The sequence below is a fragment of the Macrobrachium nipponense genome, chromosome 7 (genome assembly GCF_015104395.2).
Source record: "Macrobrachium nipponense isolate FS-2020 chromosome 7, ASM1510439v2, whole genome shotgun sequence".
NCBI classification, from domain to species: Eukaryota; Metazoa; Arthropoda; class Malacostraca; order Decapoda; family Palaemonidae; genus Macrobrachium; species Macrobrachium nipponense.
Genome location: NC_061109.1, coordinates 84154061 through 84178855, shown reverse-complemented (window position 1 = coordinate 84178855; position 24795 = coordinate 84154061). Strand labels below are relative to the sequence as shown.

The window sequence follows — 24795 nt, the reverse complement described above, 5'->3', positions numbered from 1 at the left end:
TTTTTTTTCATAAATTCACCATAAATTGAAATATTGTGCTAGAGACTTCCAATTTGTTGCAAAATTAAGGTAAATGATTGAATATTACTAGACTGTAAGAGTTTTAGCTTACAATTGCGTTTTTCGACCATTTCGGTAGAGTCAAAAGTTGACCGAACGTGGTTTATTTTCTATTTATCGTGATTTATATGCAAATATTTCGAAAATGAGAAAAGCTACAACCTTCAATTATTTTTCGTTGTATTTTACATGAAATTGCGCACATTTTCATATATAAAACTTTATGTAACGGCTAATTTAAAATGGTGCAAACATTACCACAATCGCACGTATGATTTTTTCTGAAGAGTTACTGCGCGGAGGTAAGGAAAATGTTATTTTTTTCATAAATTCACCATAAATCAAAATATTGTGTTTGAGACTTCCAATTTGTTACAAAATGAAGGTAAATGATTGAATATTACTAAAATATAAGAGTTTTAGCTTACTATTTCGTTTTTCGACCATTTCGGTAGAGTCAAAATTGACCGAAGGTTGAAAATTTGTCACATCATTTTTTATTTGAAAATAATTCAAAACTGATGAAAGCTACAACCATGGGTTGTTTTTAGTTGTATTGTGCATGAAATTGTGCACATTTCCATATATAAAACTTTATGTAACGGCTAATTTTAAAATGGTGCAAACATTACCACAATTGCATGTATGATTTTTTTCGGAAGAGTTACCGCGCGGACGTAAGGAAAAAGTTTTTTCATAAATTCACCATAAATCGAAATATTGTGCTAGAGACTTCCAATTAGTTGCAAAATTAAGGTAAATAGTTGAATATTACTAAAATATAAGCGTTTTAGCTTACATTTGCGTTTTTCGACCATTTCGGTAGAGTCAAAGTTGACCGAAGGTTGAAATTTTGGCACTTATTGTTATTTATATGAAAATATTTCAAAACTGATAAAAGCTACAATCATGAGTATTTTTTTGTTGTATTTTAAATGAAATTGCGCACATTTTCATATATAATACTTCATGTAACGGATAATTTAAAACGGTGCAAAAATTATGTCAAAGTGACGAAATAATTTTTGAGATATGTCACTGATACTTTTTAGTGCGATAAGAAAGAAATTCGCGCCTGCGTAACGATTGTAAACAAAACAACGCCTTGATCCGTGAACTCCCAGCATCCCCCAAGGCGCGTGATTCAAAAGTTTTCGGCTGGTAGGCCTATAAGTATTTTTCCGCAAATTTTTGAAAAAACTTTTTTGAGTCGACGTATGGTACGTCCATTCGGCATACGGGAGACATTTTGACTCGACATTTAATACGTCCATTCGGCGTTTAAGGGTTAATAATAGCAAAGTCATGGTATGCTAATGCTGATTTTGTGTAATATTTAGTAAACTTTAAGTATTATTTATTATTATAGCTTCATAAATTTCAAGAGATTATTTTGAATAGGTCTTGAATTTAGCATTTGCAGATTTTAGCAATCTAAAGTAGGTACGTACTACTAATATAGTATAGCAGTGTAGATTACAGAATAATGTGTGAAGCCAAGAAATTATAGAACAGAATGGAGAATAGAGAATTGTGAAAAAAATGTGAGTATTATATCACAATTCTGAGCATCCTGAATTTTGCTTAAACATTTAGTTTGTAAAAAAAACTATTGCGTAGTTGGGGATATTACAGGGTAGAGTTCCTGTTGTTTCTGAATGGATGACTTGGCAGTCAGTACTCTACATATACAATTTTTATGTAATGTTTACTAGTAATATTATTGCAGGTAATTTATCTTATTAGCATATGTTAGATAGATAAGCTTGTAAGTGATCATAATTGATCATATAGTATTGAAGTGTTATTCCTAGTATTTCAGCAGATATTGAGTGAAAAAAATAGTTTTTCAATGAAAGTATATGTTGCATGGTGCATGATCGTAATTTGTTGAAATTCATATTTTAATGTAGCAATGTTTGTAGTAATGAGAAGAGGTTAAATAATTATTTTTTATCCATCTATATACTGTAAAAATGTTAATGTTTGCATTTGATGTAAGTTTTAATAATGTTGTTAGAACTCAGAGAATCTTTGTTGTATCCTTAGTAGGTCTTATTTTTAATGTGATCTTAACTTTGTTAATAATATTGCAACATAAGTAATTTTTTTGCTTTTTGTTTAACAAAGTTCATGTCAAAACAAGTGAACCATGTAATTTAATTGGCTCTACCGTAGTAGTTTTTTTATTTCTTGAAAAATTTGGTACCACTACATGAGAAGGTACAGAAGATACCAGCACTGTCAACAAGAATTATGTGATCTTTTGCTGTGGAAAGTAGATTTTGCTTTCTTGATGAAGATTTAATTAAATTGTGTAAATGTTTTGTCATGTTAGTCTGCCCACTGTCAAAATTTATTTGAACCTTACATAATACACATTGGACAAGTGCTGGATTTTTAGAATAATCAAAAAGGGTTGCTACCTTAAAAGTAGCTGTTACCTTTCACTAATTATTACTTTTAAATTATTTCTGTTAAATATGCTTTGTAACAGAGCTAGTGTTAAAGTCAAGTAGCTTTAGCTTATATGGTTATTGATTTTAAAGCTGGCTGTGCTTTCCTATCCCAAAATGTTTACTGATGACTGGAATATTTTCATGCAACTTGGTTCCACTATTTTCCCTCCCCTGAGACCCTGTAATGGGTCAAGTGCGAGTCCCTTCTTGGCATTCCATCCTGGGTAAGATGCTTATTCATGCAAACCTAGCTGGTGGGGACAGAAACTGGCTCTTGTATATAAATGTTATGTACACAATTTTAACATTGTAATATTTGGACAAATTATAACTCATTTTGGAGATTTAGATTTATTATCAGCTTAGTGCTAAGTTTGATCAGAGGACAAAATTGTTAGAGATTTCATTCCAAAATTCATGCCTAGTGTTGTAAGATGGAATGAATAGAAATTGTGGAATATTTCTTTTTTATACAATATGCATATTAAGGTAAGATAATTTGGGAAGTTCAGGAAGGTTAGAGGGCTAAACCCAATTGAAAATTTTTTTTCAATGCATAGGCTAATAAAAATGGATGGTTTTGGAATACATTTGGTTTAATTGCAAGTAGAGTACCAAAAATTAAGTGAAAGATTAATAGGGCAATAAGTTTTCTAAATATGTTGTTTTTACTTCATATAAGTTTATTGACCAGTTATTGGCAACTTCTTTTAATAGGCAAACTTGACACTGACGAGGATGCTAGAATTACCAACAGTATTCAGTTTATATATTCTTCTCACTCTTTCTGATAATTAGTTTTTCTTGAAATGAGAGGTAAATGATTCTTGATAGGATCCCTTAATTGGAAAATGTATAGTACAAGCACGTTACAGAGAAACTTTTGCAGCCTTGAGCATGTGAAATGTGATATGGAGTTTCCATAGTGAAATGTGGTATGGGGTTTCCATAGAGTTATCTCCTTCAGGGAAATTGTTCTTATTCTTTTAGGACATGTTCTACTTGGCCTCTGCTGAGCATGGTCTTGTTGAAAGGTAAAAGGGTGCTTGCTGGATTTTATTTTGGTATTTTTTGACTGGCCAGAGAGAGGGGTCCCCATGAACCAAGGTTTTAGCACTGAAGGTTAGCTGCTGCAGCCTTGCTGAGCGGTAGGAATGGTGCACTGATTTATTCTGTGGTATTTCCTGGCAAATATTTTGATTGGTTGATAGGTAGCTCATGGTCTTTTTTTTGTGCTGGTGTTGCTCATGCCCAGGAATGCTCTCTTTTTCATTAGGGTTGTCTGGTGTAAATCTAGGTAACTCTTGTATTACAGGGCTATAACAGGTACCTGATGTTTTGATAATAGTAGTTATATTATTTGTTTAATATTTATTTAAAGAGGAAATGTGTTTTACAGGAGTTAATGAGGATAGATTTAGTGTTACTTTTCATCAGTCTGTAAAAATTTTAGTAGGATGATAATAGGTGCATTATACATAAAGGCATTTCTCAGCAATATTTAGTAATTTTGAATTACAACTTGCATATGTTTGTAAATATTGATTAAATTTTTTATTAAAAGGGCATTATCAGTTGATTTAATTGTAGGTAAAAAACCTTAGTTATCCTGAATTTTAGTTTTTTCTATTTTACAGAGGTGGGGTTTACTTGGAGCAGTATTAGGTACATGTTCTTGCAATGTTATGAAGATTTTTTGCATATGGTTAAAATGTAAAATTTTACATAAGGGCCCAGTTTGTCCCATCCAGACTTGGTGTTTGACATGAACAAATGTAAAAAAACCTCTCGGAGAGTATTACCCGTGAGGATTTTTTTATATAACTAGAAATATATGTTCAGTAATTTGTGCATTAACTTTTATGTATATTCATTGTTATAAATTCTTGGGTATTCACATTTAATTAGAAATTTGCCTTTATTATATACTGTTTAAAACATGTGATGCATGCAGGAACTACTTCCATTTTTATTCATAGATAACTTTGGTGGTTATAGGTAATGGAAGAAGGTTGGCATTTGATAACATTTGTAGCAGTAACCCCCTCTTGATCTTTTTTATGCACTCTACATATGAGTGTTTGTTTGGACAACATCCATTAAGAATAACTCTCAAAATTTCTTAATAATGTTAATAGAAGTTTTTTTAATCTTATTATTAATTATGCACCTTCTTACAATGATATAATCCCATATAGTGAGTTATATTATGTTGTACATATAGGGGGATATAGATGTTAATATTACTTCACAAGACCTTTTTAAATAGCACCTTTTGTAGAAACAATATTCATCTTAAAAGTTTATATCTTCTATAATTTGAATTTGCTTATGCAGTTAATCTGTTCAGTTTCATGAGCAAAGTTGAGAAAATTGTTCATTAGTTAATTGTAACTTAAATGACCCAGGCTTATAGGAAATTTGAGTAAATGAAAGATAACTTCCATGATATGAGTATGTGCTTATTTTTAAGAAGAATGTGGTGGAAAAGTGATAAGCCTCAATACTGAAATTTTCAGACCACAACAAATAAGGTAATACTACAGTTAACCAGGTAGTTATTCTGATTATAGCATGCACATCCTCTCTGGCATTCAACATTAGCAAGCACAGTGCAACATTCTGTAGAAATATCAATATTAGATTTGTAATAGGAAATAGATCTTTGCAAATTGCTAAGTTCCTGTTCCAGGGCTATTGTATTTGGCAAATCTAACTTGAGATTCAAGTAACCACTAGGTTATAGTAGTTAACTTGTACAAGGCACCGTTAGTCCATAGTAGTTTGTGTTTAGTTCTGGAGAAAAGGATAATGCCTATCCATTTCTCTATAATTTGTAAGAAGAGATACTACTGGTATGTGTTGTTACTGAAATAATACTATTATTGCTTTTCTTGTCTTTTCACAGTCTTGTACTATATAGTTAATTATTTTGCATATGTTTACCCTTAACTCCCAGTTTTTGTTAAGTGCACATCTTTCATGTCTAGTGTATTTTGTTGTTTTACTCATTTTTAAATAATATTTTTCCTTTTCCTTTTCTGAGCAGTTGACAAAGTTCACCATTTACTGGAATGTAATCTTTTGTTTATTCCTTTGAGAGCTTAGTTTTGAGCAATGTTATTGGGTTGACTTTAAATAATCCAGTGATAACAGGGAATCCTTTTTAAATATTTTTTTAATAATGCAAGGATTTTGGTTGAAGATGTGGTTTACTGTGTAGAAATTTTCAGATATGTATAGTGTCATGGAAGTTGTCTAATTAGTTTTTTGTTTTGCTGTAGTTGTAAGAGGTTAATTTTTCAAGTACTTTTGTAAAATGATATGGTATATATGGAGGCAGGACTTGTTTTGCACAAGGGAAATGAAGATATAAAGTTTTTTGTTTGTAGTTTTTTTTTTTTTTAGAGCAATGCTGTGACTTCTGAGTGATTTCACTTTTTTCTCTAAAAGGTGGTTATGTTTTTATTTTTGAATTATTTTTTATGTATATTTTATATTTTTGCATGCATCACTTTTGAAACCAGTATATAATTTAAATTATATGAAAGCTATAAAGGTCCTTGAACTATATTCAACAGTTTTAGTTCTCTGAATAAAAATCTTTTGAGTTATAGAACTCATATTTGTACCTTTGTAACTAGAATATTGATTTTTAGAATAGGAGTTATTCGTGTAACCACGAACTTTTTCACTAACTGACAGACTCCACAGAGGAAGATGCGGCTGGTGGAGACAGCAGTAAGAGCAACAGCATCACGTCGGAACAGTCTGTGCAGTCAGCTGGGGTCAGTCACTCGTCACAGTCCCAGTCATCCTCTACCAATTCCCTACATCACCATCATCTACTTCATCATCCCACTCATCAATATCAGTCATCACAGTGCATTTTGCAGCCACATTCACCTTACAGTTCCCCTCCAGCAGTGCCACCACATCATCATCATCCATCCCATCACCATCATTCTCAAGCGCCATATTCACCTCAACAGCAGCATCATCCGTTGCCATATCATCCATCCAGTACTCCATCAATATCACCATCTTTGTCATCTTCATCATTACATCAAACAGATTTAGGTATTCCAAATAACAATCACCATCCATTAACACCTCCATCAGCACGCTCGCCTCCATCAGTCATTGACACTTCAACCATGTCCACCATCACTAGTACCAACGCGGCTTCCTCTGCTACCCCGACCCTTCTCCTCCAGCTTCCGGGGCAGAATGCTCCCTCCTCCACCATCACCAACAACGCCACCAACAACGCGTCTTCTACCGTCAAGTCGCGTCGTGGACGGGTAGGCGGCTGCTCCCCTTTGCCTTCACCACTCATGTTGCCACCTGCTCGCTAGCTTGATGGTGCACACCACACTCCCACATTAACTCTTGTCCTCAATAGTTATTATTATGCTGCCAGACTAACCAGCCAGCCATGCAATTTGCCTGGCATTGTTTGTTTGAAATGCTAACTCATCTTAAAATGGCTTCTACTGACCTTTTGTTTTTAAGTTCAGCTTTTGCATCCACTCACTAACATGGAGAGGAAAGGTTATCATTTAATACTGTCTTAGTTTTGATATTCATTAACATTGTCTTCATATTATATAGACATAGTTACATATGTGGTGGCCGGAAAGGAATAGCTAACAATGCTTTATTAAAGTACTGCACAGGTGTATCTATAGAGTGATATAAGCACATTTATTTTTTAAATTAAAGTCTTATATTTCTGTACCTTGTAACATGAGTATTTCCCATGTTTTGTTTCAGTTGTAATAGCCAACACTGCCCTTGAATGATCAGTTTTCCAATAATATGTTAGTGAGGTAACACTTCCAGGTAGCAGAAATAGTCAAGAGAAATCACGTATTAGTTGCTTGTCATTGAAAAGATAAAACATTTCATGGAGATATTTGGAGTCCGCATTCAGCACTACGTATTTGTGTACATATACATTTTAATATAAATGTGTAATTATTTCATGGTTAAATCTTTTATGTATGCAATACATGAAAATGTTGTGTATATACTGTCACTTGTCAGTCATCATCACCCCTCCTCATAGTTCAGTTATATGAAACAAGTGTAAAAAGTGATGTTTGAAGTCATGTGCAAGAAGCTTATAAACATTTCTCTGGCTCATAACCAACCCCTACTCCCCTTGTTTCTTACTGACCTGAATCTAAAGTGATGGATGTACTTAGTAGTAGAAGCTCCCCCTACCCTCCCAGATAATTCTTCCTTCCATAGTGAGAAGTTACTAGGTCATGGTAATGCTGGAGAAAAGAGCTTTAATCTTACCTTCTGTATCGTGCCTTTCATGCCTAAATCAGCAGGATTTGCATCTCTGATCGGCATTGCCTAAGCCTCTTGTAGGTAGTAGTCAGATGCTTGACATTACATAGAAGACTTTAGTGTTATGACCGTTGCTAAAGTGCTTGCTTTCAATTTATATAAAAATTGGATCTTGATTAGGATAGATACTGAATATTATTCTCTCTGCTCTGCTGTGGCTGCAGCTATAGAACAAGCTGCATGTGTGCCAACGTTTTCTCACTAACATGTTTTGGTTGCTGTTTAGCTGCACCACCTTTTGTTATTAATTGTTTGTTTGAAGGGCTTTCATTTGCTTCAGTTGAATGCCCCAATATCATCATCTGAGAACATCAACAAGCATATGAGTAGAAGGTGGCTGGAGGCAAATAGGGGAGTGTATGCTCTTTGCTAGATTTTATAGTGGGAGAGAAAGATATGAAATCTAGAGGTGTTTCTTCTTTCTAGAATGGCCCAGATATCTTTGATGACTTTTTTGAATATGGAAATTGAATGGAAATTTTATGTGAAATGTGTTCAGTCCTAGACGAGAAGTGATGTTTGGTAAGAACTTCAATTGTAGTGTGATGTATGGAGAAGTGATTAAAGAAGTTCTTTTGTCTTTCTCCTTCAAGGGATGGGTTGATAGAGTGGTAGATTCTGTCGTTAGATCATATTAATTGTTGACTGGAATTTTTTCTCTATATTTATATTATAAAAAATTTAACCTTAATGCTGACTGACTTAGCTGCAGTGATATTCAATTTCTTAAATGTAAATCAGCTTATGCATTGAAAATCATATTGCATCCTTTGAAATGTGGAAAGTCTAGGTGTATGGGGTGCAGACCTTTTATGCTTGCTCAGCTTAGCATAATTTTACCAGGTGAGATGTTTTTTCAGTTTATGCAATAGAATACTTGCATTCATTTAATTTGCCAAATTTGCTTCCTGCTATTCATTTAAAGCAAAACCAGTTTTTTATTGGGGAAAATAAAGATATTACAGTTGAGGCTATCCATATGTAAGTATAAAGGTTGATGCATTTGTATATTGTCAATAATATGCAGTTGTTAAATGTTTAACTTCCATGTGAATAATGTTAATGCATATGTGATGTTTGTGCACATTTCTGGTAAAAATCTAATCTTTTGAGTATGGCGTGCATTACAAATACTTTTATAAAACAAAATTAAATTGTTAATTTAAATTTTTAATTAAGTAAATGAAAGTAGTCTGTCTATAAAAGGTTAAAACATATAAATGAACTGGTAGGGTAGGATTGAGGAACCACTGTAAAGGAAAAGGCAAAATCATAAGTAAAGAAAGAAAGGTGAATTATTGGGAAACAGTGTATGTCCTCCAGGAGGAGGAGAATGAAACACACTGTTTAAGAGATGTACATTCAGTAGTGGAAGTTGTTGCATTTCAGGGGTATATAACAAGAACCAGTGAAATGGTATGCTTTGACTTTTTTCTGCCTGCGTAATTTTACAAGCAGAAGAAAATATTATAAGAGGCCGTATGTTTAATTTGATTGTTTTTAGCCTACATTGTGGTCTTGGGATGAAATACCTTTATTACCCCATTTGTCTACAGTGGAAATTCATAGAATTTAGTAAATATTTTGAGATGGTTATCAAGGAGAATGTTTCACATGATTTTTTTTTTTTCAATGAAAAAACCAAGACTTTCCAACTGTTGCAAAGGATGTGAATATTTAAGATCAACATTTTAAGTATTTTTCTGGGGAACCTCCTCTTATGTAAGATAATATACCATTTATTAAATTTTTATTATTTTTTTTTAAATTTTGAAGTAAAACAATCAATTGTAATGCTAATCCAGACGCGTTGGTGAGGTGGGCGTGGTTGTTATGTGGACAGCAGTGGACCTAACCCTAATCCACATTCATGCACACTGAACTTGAAATGTATTCATCTGTGTTGATCACTGCATTGCTAAACCACATTTCTGTATTTTGTATATACTAGATGTAACTGACTGCTATTGTGTCGTTCTTCATCATCATTTTAGGTTAATTTTGGGAAAAGTACAATATGGCATTTATGTTAATTTTCCATGCACTTTTTAATGTTATCAGTGTTTACTTGCCTGTTTTCCTTATGTAATGACATGTTTTATATAGTATTAATGTTTTATGCTGTTTATGATTTGTTTAGACAACACTTTTAACACTTCAGATGTGATGGTTGCCGTAGATTTCCATCATTGCTTATGATGAGGCTTGGCCTCTTTGGTAGCTTTTATGTAATTTTTATAATTTTCTGTTAACATTGTTGAGTTCATGATTCAATGTAGTAAATAAGAAAGTGGTTAAGGTTCAGTGGTGATTGACACCAGACAAGATGCAGTATCAATTCAGTGTACAGAATACCCCTAAACTTAATTTAGAATACAACATAATGGCATTTGAAGACTGAAGTTTCATAATGGCCTTATAGATTTTTTATATTTTTTTCATTTTTTAAATCCGTACCCCCATAAAGTTCATTAGGGGTAGCAGGTATGTAGATGTATTTTATTCTTTATAGTATAAGATTTTTATTATAAGTGTGTTTTAATATTTACATTTTTATGATTAGTGTTTATGATGTCTTGAAAGGTCAAATTTGTGGAATTTCAAGTGAAAGTTTTTTTTGTTATTCTTTCTTTTCGTGTGTGTGTGCGTGTGAAAGAGTTGCCAGACAGCTTTTTTTATATGCTTATTCTGATTTTTTATTTTTATTTTAATAATTTTAAACTTGCTATGTTAATAGGTAGACATCCAGGTAGACTTGATAGCATAATAGTGCCATTGTATTGATAACTGGTAGCATTAGTGAATAATTCAAATTTTGTGGTACCAGTTTGATCTGGTCTGGTGTTCTGTTGCTTGGGTGGCACACTGTAAATGGGACTGAAGGTTGTTTCAGGCCCAGCTGCAGATTGCATTTGAACTTTCATTAGTTCCCTTTGATCTCTTCAAGGCCAGCTGTCCAATGTCTTTGTTTGTTACCTTACTCCAGTTTTCACCTCGTGTAAGAATGGATCCTTTTTAGGTGAGAGCTGTGAGTCTGAAAATATTACTCATTGGATTTTTAAAATTAATAATAAATCCTTGTGATTGGAGACTTCAGTCCCACATGGAAAAGTTTGTTCCAAGTCTGGCATTATCTTGGTTATATGCATAGATCAATTCTATGCTGCTGCTAGTGTCAGTTTCATAGTTTCTTGGTACTGCTTTTAGGCAACAAGCTATCTAGTGTTTTTTAAGCACTTAAATGGCCAAAAGTGCCCCAGTGCTTGGCTTGACAGCATATACAGTATTTCATAAAAGCATCATCATCATCATCATCATCGGGCATCATCATCTATGAACATTTATATTTTTTCTTATTAGGAAGTCCACAAGTTTCTCTCCTTTTCAGAGACTAGCAGTGCATCTGGTTTGGAGGTTTATTCATTTTTTGTCTGTTTGTTCTTTGAAGATTTGTTGTACAGGCTTCTTTTAAGATCCTGTCACATTGAAACCCTGATCAACTCCTTTCCCAAAAATGTAATTTGATTGCCTTTCTTCCTTATCCCTTTAACCTAATGTTTTGAGTCTTTTTGGTCCTAGTACTAATTTGGTTTGCTAATGATCTAGGTTGCAGCCCAACATGGGTCGAGTACTGGTCACAGCTAAGAATCTCCTGCAAGATTTAAGTTCTGTTGGCATATTCTGTTACTCTATTAATTTTTGGTATTGATTTTCATTTGTATTTTTCATAACTAACAAACCTGAGGTCTTAACATACAAAGGCCCACCTCTAACCACCCCTCTATCAACTAACCTGGGTTGGAAGAATAACTAATGGGGTCATGAGTAACAGAGGGGTATGTGGGTGGCTCCACATGACTCGTGACCAAGCACAGATGCCAATAGTCCCTTACGTACATATTTTTTTAACTTTACCGGTTTCCAGCTGGCACTAAGTATTTATCCTATTGTTAATACCTCAGGTTTGTTAGTTATGAAAAATACAAATTGATTAAAAATGTATCATTTTACATCTGTGATAGAGGAATCCAAAGAATTATTAAAATCTACTGGTAATAATTTATTGTACAAATTTTTGTTGTACTAGGTAGTTTGCCAACAGTCAAGGTTTTGCTTTACAGGAGTTACCTTACTTCAGGCTCATTTATAATTCATCCTCAGAAGGAAAGTAGGAAATTCATTGATACTCAGTGCCTCTCCTTGGTTGGGCAGTTCATTTATGCTATGAGTCTTTGCAGTGGCACTGTTATTTCAGTTTGTATGATTCATCCTATATTATTCTGACAGAAAAAGGCATGTGTAAATGTAGGGATGTGTTAGACATCATGGTTTTTTATAATATAGATTATTTTCTCGGTTTCAGTTAACAGAGTCACTTCACATACTATATAACAGTATGTGGTGTTTTAAAATCTTAATTTGTTTGTCACTAACCCATTACCTATAAACAGCACTTTTTGTTTGTCAAAAAGGAGCCATTTGCATTTGTCCAGGATAGTAAAGAAAAGAAAATGGCAGTCAGTCAGTAGCGTGGGGGGGGGGGGGGGGGGGGGGGGGGGGCAGTGGTTTGAATCTGGCTTTTTATTCTACATGATTCTGCTGCTTATTTATCTTTGACAAAAGGTTCTTCATTTTCTTTTCATGAGAGTTGTCCTTTGGATTTTCTATCCAGATTCTTGTGGGACCCAAGGCTTGACATTCCTAGCTTTTCATTTGAATAGATTTGTTCGTAAATCCTTCCCTGCCTCTGCTTGGGTTCGATGCAGCACTGTTTTGAGATCTGATTCACTCGGTGCAAAATTGGAGGTGTGCAGAGTTGTTCAGGCAGCATAATGAACTCTCCATGTACTTCCAATCAAGACTATTTCCTCAATGACTGCAGATTTTTGTTTGTGAATAACTAGGCAGTTCCAAGGTAACAGAATTCAGTGTCACCCAAAACCCAGCCTTATGCTATATGGCCCAGTCCTGGTATGCAGAGAATGCAGGCTAACACTAGAAATTCGTAAGGCCATTGGTCCCGTTGCTGGATAATTACTGGTTCTATGCAACATGAAAACACCATACAAACAAATAAACAATAGAAGTTACACACAACCTATATGATGGACCAAACTTTAAAAAGTGAATTACAGATTTGGAAATAAATCAGTAAACAAAATTTTGTCAGTCATTTTAAATTTATACAATTAGTAAAGTTTTAAAGAAACAGGAGATTTATGACATTGTAATGTATGGGGAAGTAACAAAAATCTCCGAAAGGGTTAAGTACGGGTAAAAATTACCTTCTTACAGTAGTGAAAGCTCTTGCCAAAGATTCTATTCAAGAATACAAATTGGTAAAAAAAAATTAAAGAACTTAAAGAATATCGGAGAAAAACAAGCACTCATGTGACACACAGCAATGAGAAAACACTAACCAAAAGCACGAGGCACAAAAAGCTGAAGTTCACCAAACTTTTGTAATACATATAAGAATGTAAAAATAAATGTGTCAGCTGCTTCAAAATATATGGGTGAAAAAATACTTAAGAGAAAATGATTGAACAGCACGATAACTCTGAAAGAACATGATGTAGATTCCAGGAAGCACACATTTATGCTTGATATTGTCAGAGCCACTGAGAAGAATGAGGACTAGCAGCTTGTGAACAGTTGATTGAGCTTAGCAAGCATAGTATGATTTTCCTTGTTTAGCTACTCGAGTTGATGTGGCAGGGCCTGTATCACACACAAAGCTTGTGATTAATGGGTTTAATATAACCAAACCTGTCATTACATGAACATTATGTTTCCCATAATTGAGGGAACGTGTAAGCTATCATATCAGCTATATATAATTATCATACAATTTTTTTTTAATCATATTTTGGTAGTTTATCAACATTTACACTCGCATGAAAGTGCTTCTGTGTTAGTGTTTTTAATTACATCAGAAAGCTCAAAATATTAGTTTTAGGCTTTTAGTCATACATGATTTGTCTTAATTTTAACAAATTTTAGTTATAAATATTCAGGTAAAAACATGTCAGGATTCACTATCACAGCTTGGTCGACCCTGCCTTAACAATCTTAGCCTAGCCTAAGTTGTTGAATTCCCGGCCTAGCAAGAGGTTAGAGTTCTTAGCCTGGCCTAGCCTAGATAGTTGAACATGACTTTACCTTCCTAGTCTAGCCTAGTGGTTGAGTTCTTAGCCTAGCAAATGGTTGAGTTCTTACCCTAGCAAATGGTTGAGTTCTTAACGTAACCTAGCCTTGCTTAGCTTAGCCTAGTTAGTTCAAAACTTCCTTAACCACCTTAGCCTAACCTAGGTGGATGAGTTCTTAGCCTGGCCTACCCTACCTAGTCTAACCTCCCTTAACCATTTTAGCCTAGCCTAAGTGGTCGAGTTCTTAGCCTTGCAAGTGGTTGGGTACTTAGACTAGCTTAGCATAGCCTATTTAGTACGGACATCCTTTCTACCTAAGCTTAACCTAAGTGGTTGAATTCTTGGATAGCAAGCCAAAGTGGGTAAGTTCTAAGGCTGGACTAAACTAGCCTACAATAGGTGAGCTAATTCAAACCTTCCCTTACCGACATAACCTAGCCTAAGTGGTTGGGTCCTAGGTCTAGCATAATTTGTGTTGGAGTTCTTAGCCTAGCCCAGATGGTTTGAGATTATGTTTCTGAACATGCCCTTCAAATTCCCAAAGCATGTTCTGCTTTTTGAATTCTGCAACAAAATTTTCCCTTTCTTCAAGACCCCATAGGGCAGAATTGCCATCAGTGCACCTCATTCGGTGCAATGTAGGCATTACTTAAGGCTCTTTGCAGTGTCCCTTAGGCTCCTTACTGCAACTACTTTCATTCCTTTTACTGTGCCTACGTTCATGTTCTCTTTCTTCCATATTATTGTTCACCCTCTCCTAACATTTTTTCTTAGTGCAGCTGGGAGGTTTGGGATTGGGTTAGGTTGGGTTCGATTCCTAGCTTAACCTACCTTTTTGTTCAAGTAACCAGCTCAGTAAATTAACTAAATAGCCTAGTGTGGCGTGTCCTATCATCGTAGGATGTCTCCTCCGATGAGTAGCATTCTGATCATATGTCATCATAAGGGCTCATCTCATTGGACGTCTCCTTTGTTGGAGATGCACGTTTCCTGAGCAGATCAAGGACTTCTCCCCTGTCTACAGTGCAATTACTTTAGCAATGTGCAAGTTGACATTAGGATATTTAGAAAGTATCTGTGCTGAGCTTTTTGTCATAGGACATCCCCTTCTTTTAATCCTATTGTCTCTTCTGCCTACTTGGAAAGACCAATGTTAGACCTCTTCTCTTCAATAGGAAGCTAGGCATCTTCTGTTCATGTTCATAGTCCCAGAATTATTCATTGGAAACGACGGCTCCTTCATGCCTTCTGGGAATTCTCTGGGAGGCAGAACGATGGAGTGCCACACCTACCTTCCTCAAATTTTCTAAGTCCGAGGAAGTTGCATTTAATTCCAACTCTGTGATGGACTTGAATGTCCTGTATGCTCCATGCCCCCTGAGGCCAGGAGCTCTTCAATATGAGCGCCCCAACCTTCGGAGGAGGCTCAAGTTTATGAACAATTCAAGAGGGGATGGTGATTAAAGGGCTACTCTTTTGTCAAGCTCCAAAGTCTTTGGTTAACCCTAAGCTGAGTAGTCATGGGAGATTCCTCCCTAGCACAACCTTCTCTGCCAGTTTTTCAAGGAGAGATGCCTCCAATCATTAGGATCTTTGTCTATTCATGTATAGAGTCATTCCAGTATCTCTTATGAGAGATCTTTCCTACAAAACAGTGACACATGTAAGACTAATACTTTGGAGAATCTTCAGCTGTATACAGGGTGAGACATCTGCTGCTGTGATTGGCGACATCAGAACGGTTTTTCTCTCCACACTAGTTCTTTTTCGGTGGACAAGATCTTCTGAATGTTTTTCAAAACAGAGGAAGGTCTTCTGTTGATACTGTCAAGGTGCTAAAGTCTTGCTCGTGTTTGGTTTATCTGAAGAACTCAGATCTGTCTTCACCCTTAGAATCCTTGGTGTGGTTCCAGAGCTTGGAACCGTTTAGTTCACCTTGGAAACTCAGACCTCCTGCTTGGGACCTTACTCTGGTACTGAATATGGGACCTTCCTCTGGTTCTTGAGTTTTCTCTCTCAACCTCATAACACCAGAGGAATACGTTCTTCACTGGCATTTTAAAGTCACTTTCTTCTGCATGAAGAACGTTGCCCACGGGTCCTTGGACACATTTTCCTAGGGTCCAGTGGTGCCGTTCAGCAAGTGACTCATCCAGTGCCCCTAGCGGGATAGTTTGTATCTTGCATAAAATAATTGTGAGTAGGGAATAAGGGAGTTGACTAGCCTCTTTTCTTTTCCTTATCTCCTTTTTTCTTTCCTACTTTCAGTTTTTCTTTCCTACTTGCAGTTTGAAGAATAGACACATCATATGCTGGTACTGGCTTGATGCAGGTGAGGGTTGCAACCATACTGTTTCAGCACTTCGTGTTCCATAAATATGGTTCTCATTAGCTAAACTTCTTTCTCCAGCAAGAGGAGTAAGGAGTGGTGGCAAACGCATTTCGTATGGCCAACATGGTTTGTTGCCTGAACAGAGATAGTTCTTTTGAACTTTCATAAATGCAATGAATCTGGTCATGTTTCATTGTATTTGAACCCAGTGGTCTGAGTGTTAGATATCCAAATATCTAATATCTCAAAGGCTTAGGTCTTCTTCTTTAGCAATCTCATTTCCGAGAAGAATACTCAGGTGTGCTGAACCCGCAGTTAGTTAAGGATTCTCATACCTCCCTGCAAGTATGAGTCTATCCTACTGTTAAGACCGAAGGTTTGTTCTGTGCATGAACAAATGACAAAAATTTAATAAATTTGTAATTTTCATAGGTAATAAACTTGAGGACTTAATGCTGACTGCCCACCTCTAGCCACCCCTCTTACGTTTCATCCTGGGTTGGAAGAAATACTGATGCGTTACTGGATGCAAGTGCACTCTCTCGACGTGCTTCCACCTCAGCAATGCATTGGATGCCAGATACCCCATATTCCTTGCGTTTACAGTCTTTTGATTGTTTTTAAGTGGTTTCAAGCTGGTGCTAGAAGATTTATCCTATTGTTAAGACCTCAGGTTTGTTAGCTATGAAAAATACAATTGTTCATATACGAAACAAACCTTCGGTCTTAACATTAGGATAAATACTCAGCGCCAGCTGGAAACCGGTAAAGTTTAAAATAATTGTGTACGCAAGGGACTATTGGCATCTGTGCTTGGTACCTGACCCTATTTCTGTTGAATCTTATTAACCAGACAAGTGAAGAATGAGAAAAATAGTTGGTTAGGTCCCCTGGAGGCAATCAACTGACTGCCATTTTTCTTTTACTTTATGTTCGAGGTTAGTGTGTGCAGGGCACCTTTACAGCAAGTGAAAAAGGAGAATTATATGTACTTGTAATGAGTATGAAAAATTTAATTTGCTTTTAAAAAGAAAATATTTAGTAAGCAATTGTTTTTGGAATTAATGAAGCAGTCTTTCTATTTAAATACATAGCTTACCAGACAGAGGCTAAAAGTTTCAAGAGATTCAGTTGGAGTTTTGTTATGATAAAGGTTTGAAAGCTTGTCAATGAGACACTGGATTACATTGTCTCACACAGTACATTTTTTAATTGTCAAATTGATTTAAAAAGGTGACCTCTTATCTAGTTTATATTTGTTTTTAAAATAGAAGGCTTTAACTGTTTTTTACTACTGTACTTTTACTCAAATTATATTCTTAGATATGATAAGTGAATCATAGGAATGTATGAAAGAGAATGAGTTAATATCACGATTGTGTCATCAGGAGAAAGGTGGTGTTTGACCTGACTAAGCAGATTGTTTTCTTATTTATGAGACAGATGTGAGTTGTACTAGATGTAAATAATGACCAACTAATAATAATTTTTGAACATCGTATAGATTTACTTTTTGGCAAAAGTTTATGATTTCTTAAGCCATAATTTTAAGTCAAACAGTGCAATCATATCTATAATGATGATTGGCATGAAACTTGTTTTGCAAACTCTTAACACAGAGTACTGCAAGCATTTTTTTTTCATGTTATCGTATTACGAACATAGACATTGCGATCATTTGCACATGGTATTGTTTACATAATCAAAATCTCAGCTGACTGAGTATGAACTACCAGCATATTATCATCTTTTGCCATTAGTTGCTAGATGAAATGTAATGCAGAGATACATTTGTAAATTAACAAACTTGGTTTAAAAAAGCAATACACTTTAAATGAAGTAAAGGTTTGATTTTATCAGGTTTGGTCATCATCTTCCTATTCTAGGTTATTGAATATTTTGATTTGTTCCATCTTCTCTGACCATGTTAATTGATGGAATTGTTAATCATTATGGCAGAGGAATTGAAGTCAATCGATAGTTGAATTGTCAGTGATGTCATTATTTAGTTTAATACTGCTGACTGCTGCTTCCATAAGGCTGGTTCTCTCCTTTGTATAATCTCTGGTCTCCAGTAGTTTGGTACTATTATTTATGGCTGAGGTTGTTATCCTATGATGGTAAACCTATTTTTAGCAGCTTTTGTTGCCTTTGCATCTTGTAGTGCTGTTTGATGGTGTACCAGGGGCTGTCTTGTCATATTTCAAATGGCGCACCTATTTGGTTCTGTTTTTATTTTTTAACTTTTTATTTTTGTTCTTTATCAAGAACCAATTCAGACAGTCATATGCCTGTGATTCAGTCTTCCATGTTTCTTTTTCATTTCCCAGACTCCTCATCACTTTTAGAATAAGAGAAAGCTTTCATGTAAATGTTAATAATGATGATTTTAGCTTGTGTGGTTGGACATTTAATGAGGTCTTTTGCATTTGTTTCAGTTCCTCTATGTTCCAAGGCATCATCATTGCCTTCTATCCATGACCTTGACCTGTTCATTGGTTGGTGGCCTTCCACAACTTTTCTAACCTGTTTCAGTTCCTTTATGGCCCAAGTCATCATCAATACATTCTATCCATGACTTGTATCTACTTATTGGTTGGTGTCCTTCCACAACTTTACTAACTCAGCTGCTCATTTTTTTTTTTATCACTTGCCAAAACCCTTTCTGTAATTGAGGTTACCATTTACCTTTTGCCTTTGAACTCTATAGCTGTTAATTCTTCCCAGACACACCAGCCATAAATCTCAAGAGCCACTTAACACCCATTAAGCCTAGTGTCCATATTCAGCAATTCTGTGAAAATCATAACACATCAGTTTATTTGGTTCATTGATTTAATCATTTTTATTTACTCTTAAAAATCCTTGTACATTTGAGCTGGGTCACCAACTTTCTTTTGCAATGAAGTCACCATATTTTTTTCTTACCTCGGTCAGGAGTATATTAGGCATTAGGTTACATGTCCCAAAAACAGTTGCATTTCTTACAACACTTCAGATGGTGTATATCATGTTGAAAGGTTTTTAATTTCCTTTCCTAACCATTCGCTTCACTTTGACTTGTGCTCTGCCAATAAAGTGAGAACCATTTTCCTCCACAAAAGGCATTTACATCACAGGTTGAGAGTTGATTGTCTTAATCACATTTTCTCGCTTAATTTTTAGAAAAGTGACACCACTCTGCATCAGCAGTTATAAATCTCAGAGTAAAATTTAAAAATTAAGGAAATTAAAGGGAAAAGTTACAATGAGATTAAAGATGTTTTAGATGTTCAGTCAGATATGTATTAATGGCAAATGAGTTCATAACATCTTGCATAATTGCCCAATGCTGCACTTTAAATTCATAGTGATTGGTGCTCCTCCTGGTTATGTTGATCACAGCATATAAAGTTTTCTAAGCATTTATATGTTATTGGCGGTTAGAGAGTAAAATTTAATAGTCTTGTACATCATTAAATTGATTTTCATGAAAATGAATTACTTTTAGTACAACTCCTCTGGTCTTGTTGAAATACCCCTTGTTTTTTGGTATTGTAATTGAAATATTGACATGATGAATTCTATGAGCAAGGAAATGGCATGTTAAACTTGGGGAAACATCTGTTTTTGAAAGTAGGGATGTTGGGTGTGGTACATGTGTATATATTGTTGGTTATCCCTGTTATGTAAAATTCATCCTGTCATATCCAGATTTAATAAATCCTGCTATTACTTTTTGACCATTTATCATAATCTGCTTGGATAGAACCCGTTTGTAGATGCAGACTCTATATATAGATAGAGACTAGTTTTAGATTACAAAAGAAATTATCATCACACCCAATTATGTTGTCTTTGATCTTACTCTTGTTAATGTATATTATGTATATATATAATTTTTCTCTCTGTGATTAAAGACAGTGCTTAACGTGTTTTTCCTATTAACATACTGGTGATTTGATGATAATTTTTTTCTTGCAAGTCTGTAATTTATGGTATTTAATTTGCACATAAAATGAACTGCCATTTTATGGTACCTTAATGTTCCTTAGATTTATTTCCAGTATACAACCATTAAAATACTGGCACAGTTTACAGCAGAGACAATGTATACTTAATTTTATTATATGATTTGATTTTTTCTTGATTCAGTACTTGAAATAAGATTGATTTTGGTCTAAAAATTTGATGAGGTTATATTAATTGAAGTAAATCATTATTATAATGAGGGATTCAGACAGCTCTGATGATTTCAATAGTTTTTTTTATCGATTGGTTAGAGAATGTTAATATTTCAGTTTTTGCCTTGCTTGGCAGAATACAGTTTGCTAGTGGCCAGTTCAGACAGCAAATTTCTGTTATTGGCATCATTGCCAAGGAAATGCTGGATAATACCATTTATTCTGATATACCCATCAAGATAATCTTTTAAATGAATTAAGTCAGTATTAGTTGCATTTTAAGTGGCAAAAAGTAAGCTTATTTTTTCATTATTGAATAAAATTTTTTGGTTATATATATAATAATATATTTAAAAAGTTTGTTAGGTAGTCATTTTTGAAGCAGGGCCTTATACCTAAGATTTTCCTGGCTAAAATATATCCTGGTGAAATACAGCCGAGTGGTAATGCTGGAGAAGCGGCAAATAGTAATTTTGCTACCATCAAGACGACGTCCATTGTGAGCAAGCAGCAAAAGGAACACCTGCAGGAAGATATGCACGCAGCCATGTCTGGGTATAAGCGCATGCGACAAGAGCACCAAAGAGCTCAGGCTAAGGTAAGTTCTTTTTCATTTTACTTCATTATCTTGCTCTGTTCATGCGTACTGTTCATGCTTTCTTATGTATTGAAATATTGTGGGTATGTTCAGTGGACAGACAGGAGTGGAATCAGAATTAGGTAACCACATTACAGTACTGTATGTCTGCTTATCTTTTGAGGTCTTACCACAATTTAAGGTAATCACATTGCCATGTGTGATGTTTTTATCTCACTGAAGATATTTCATCTAAATTAGATCCACTAATAGAACTGCAGGAGTGACAAAATAAATATGAAAGTTTCTAATGAAATGTAGATTCAGGCCGTGTCTTCGAAGGTCAGGATTAAACCATGAAAGAATTGCATAAAAAAAAAACTTTGCTCCTAAGAGCAGCTGGGCTACCTTTAAGGGGGCCGGCCGGAACCTCTATATATGGAGGTATAGGGCGAAAAATGCAGTCATGAAAAAATTCATGGAGCTTCATATGGCAATTGAGAATACGTATACGAAATATTTCGTCAAAATTCCTCTTACTTTCGTAGTTACAGGGTAATTAGTTAACGTAACTCAATAAGCCTAAAACATTGATCCGTACAAGAAAATGCAATATTTCTTCTATTATCGTAAATTTTGATAATTATTGTCAAAGAAATTGGGAGAAATGGCATCTGTAGACATTCCCCGAGTCGAGAAGGAGACTTCAGGCTCAAGCTACCAAGTCCAGTCCTGATTTAGTGCGATCACAGACGTCAAGTAGTCTACACGTTCCATTTCACGTCTGACATTCGCCTGCTTTCACGTATGTTTATGTATGTTTCGGCAAGAACTTCATCATGCCAATGAGGAAAAGACAAGGGAAACATCTCGCTAACATACAGACGAAGAAAAATCGCTCAAGTATTATTACAGAATGTCATAATATATGCGTAGTTAGTGAAGAGAGAGGGGAGGGTTGCTTAGTAACGCCCCCGTCTTGCTTACCAGCACACGTCACACTGTGCCTAAGGCTACGATCTTTGAGCAAAGAGATCTTCATTTATGATAAATAACAAAGTTTTGGTTTTTTAATACCCAAAATGGAATATGAAATTCATAATAATCATGATTTATTAAATTGTCTTTGTAAAAAAACTGTACGCCTTCGAGTTTCACCTCTTGACATTCTCTTGCAATTACGTTTGTTTATCTTTGTTTCGGGCAAGAATTTCATCATGCCAAAGAGGAAAATACAAGGAAAACATCTCGCGCTAACATACAGAAGAAAATTTGCTGTAATAAGCAGAGTTAGTGAAGGGGGGAGAGAGAATTGCGTAGGAAGGAGTGCCCCATCTTGCCTCAAGCAGTGCTCCAGGCTGCGATATATGAGCAAAGGGATCATCATTTATGATTAAATTATGATAAATAAAATAGTTTTGGTTTATTAATACATAAAAAACAAATATACATTCATAATAATCATTATTTATTAATATTGTCTTTATAGAAATACGAAGGAAAACTATGAACGCCCGTATCTCAAAACTATACTTATTGACCTTCAAAATCTATCTTCTCAATTAGTTTTAAAGCTATAACATTGGAATTTGGTATATAACTCAGAAAGACATTATAGAACAATCAAATAGAGCCCTTTTTTCCAATTTTTGTTTCGTATTTTTTTTATAAATTTTTTTATCGTGATTTATAGGGTTTAATTTTTGACCATATTGAAAAATTCATATCTAGCAAAAAAATGACTTTTAGAAAAAAAACTCTCCATTCGATTGGAGGTCTACATCAGGTCTATATATGGTAGTAATCCCAGGTCTTAATATTAAATATCAAGGGAGGAGATAGAATTTGAAAAATGGTTATTTTCGGGATAAATTGCCCTGGCGTCACAAAACCGAAGGTCAGAGGCGAAAATCATATGCGGTTTGGAGATGTCCCAAGTCACCTTATTAAGTGGTATGAATATCAAAGTCCTGTCCTTAAAAAAGGGCATTAGCCGGCCGGCCCCCTTAAGTAACAGAAGTATGATGAGTAAAATAAAATTAATTGCTTTGTTCATAAACTGTAAGCCAGATTTGTCTATGCAGTAAGTTGGACAAGGATTGAAATCCCCACTCCCCAGGAGGCTGAAAAGGGATAATATTCAGTCTTTCTTTCTTGCATTAATCTTCAACTGACAACTCCTATGGACAGTCGGCCAAGTATAAACCCACAAGGGCCCCAAATGGGAATCAACCTGCAGTAAGAGAAGTTATATGAAAAGGTGATAAGTAGAAGGAATTTAATATAAAACTGATACACCTGAAATTCAGATAGCACAGAGCAAGGATGAATTTGCATCTCACTTGACTATTTTGGAGATCAGAAGATTCTATAACTGCACTAGGCAAACTTCCACATTTTAGTTGTAGCCAAGATAAGACTAAACAGCTAGGTCAGGTAAAGATGAGCGCGGAAAAGTTTTTTCCTTGTAACACATTTTATGAGCGCCTCAGTGGCGTGGTTGATATGGTGTTAGCATTCCACCTCGGTGGTCGCGGGTTCGATACTCGGCAATTCCATTGAGGAGTGAGAGGTGTGTATTTCTGGTGATAGAAGTTCACTCTCGACATGGTTCAGAAGTCATGTAAAGCCGTTGGTCCCGTTGCTGAATAACCACTGGTTTCATGCAACGTAAAAGCACCATACAAACAAACAAAAACACATTTTATGCAACATACATTTTGAACTAACTTATTGTTTGTGCCACAAGTCAATGATAAGATTTGGCAAACAAACTTTACAGATGAAATAACTGTCCAAGAGTTAGAGATGTTGAGTCAGCACCTTAAAGACCACGCTGGAGAACAATACTCCAAACAAGGAAGAAGAAAAGAGTTGAAATACTTGTATATAAAATCCTTGTATTAAAACATTTGAAGAAATTTCTGCAAGATACCAGTAACAGATTCAGCAATACAGTACATACTACGTCAATGCTTCTCAAGAGTACATATTACATTACATATTTCTTATCAAAAGTTATGCCTAAAATCTTAAAAAGTCACCGACATTTAAAACCATATCATTTAAATGTAAATCATGGTGGAGTTTAGATTCAAGTCTGTTTAAAACCATAGGATCTGGTGTCCTCACCTCATTGTAGATGACAGGCTTAAACATCCACAATTTAATCACAATATACAGTGGTACCTTGAGATACGAGTTTAATTCGTTCCAGAACAGAGCTCGTAAGTCAATCGGCTCGTATCTCAAATGAATTTCTCCCATTTAAAATAACTGAATTCGATTTAATCCGTTCCGGACCTCTGAAAAATCCCCAAACCATTGTAAATTATGAATGAAGATATATTTTTAAATAACAAATAAACATGCATAATTAACAAATACAACAAAATATGAAATAAAGAAATAAAAGAGTTATTTAGCATAATAGTCTTACTTTGGAGACAGACGAGTGCGGCTAACGAAGGTGAACGGCGAGGAGGAGGGAGGGGGGAGGGATGTAGGCACTCTAGACATGTAAGTAAACGGTGCTTTTTTAGAACTTAAAACTATTTTCGTAACTTTAAAACTAAAACTACACTTTCCTTATTTCAAATGAAAGAAAAAACTTGAAACAATGCACTTAACTTTAAACTTAAACTAAGCTTAACATTTACGTAAATTTAATTATCACTTGTTTTTGCCTTCTTGG

General features: G+C 35.0%; 1 protein-coding gene across 1 annotated transcript in view; it reads left to right on the top strand.

The window, feature by feature from the left end:
• The window catches only part of LOC135217772 (serine/threonine-protein kinase Tao-like), a 196065-nt gene that overhangs the window by 116577 nt on the left and 54693 nt on the right, over positions 1 to 24795 (top strand). The window contains 2 exon segments of the mRNA XM_064253798.1: positions 6225 to 6823; positions 20961 to 21122. Coding sequence (XP_064109868.1) covers positions 6225 to 6823; positions 20961 to 21122 — 761 coding nt within the window.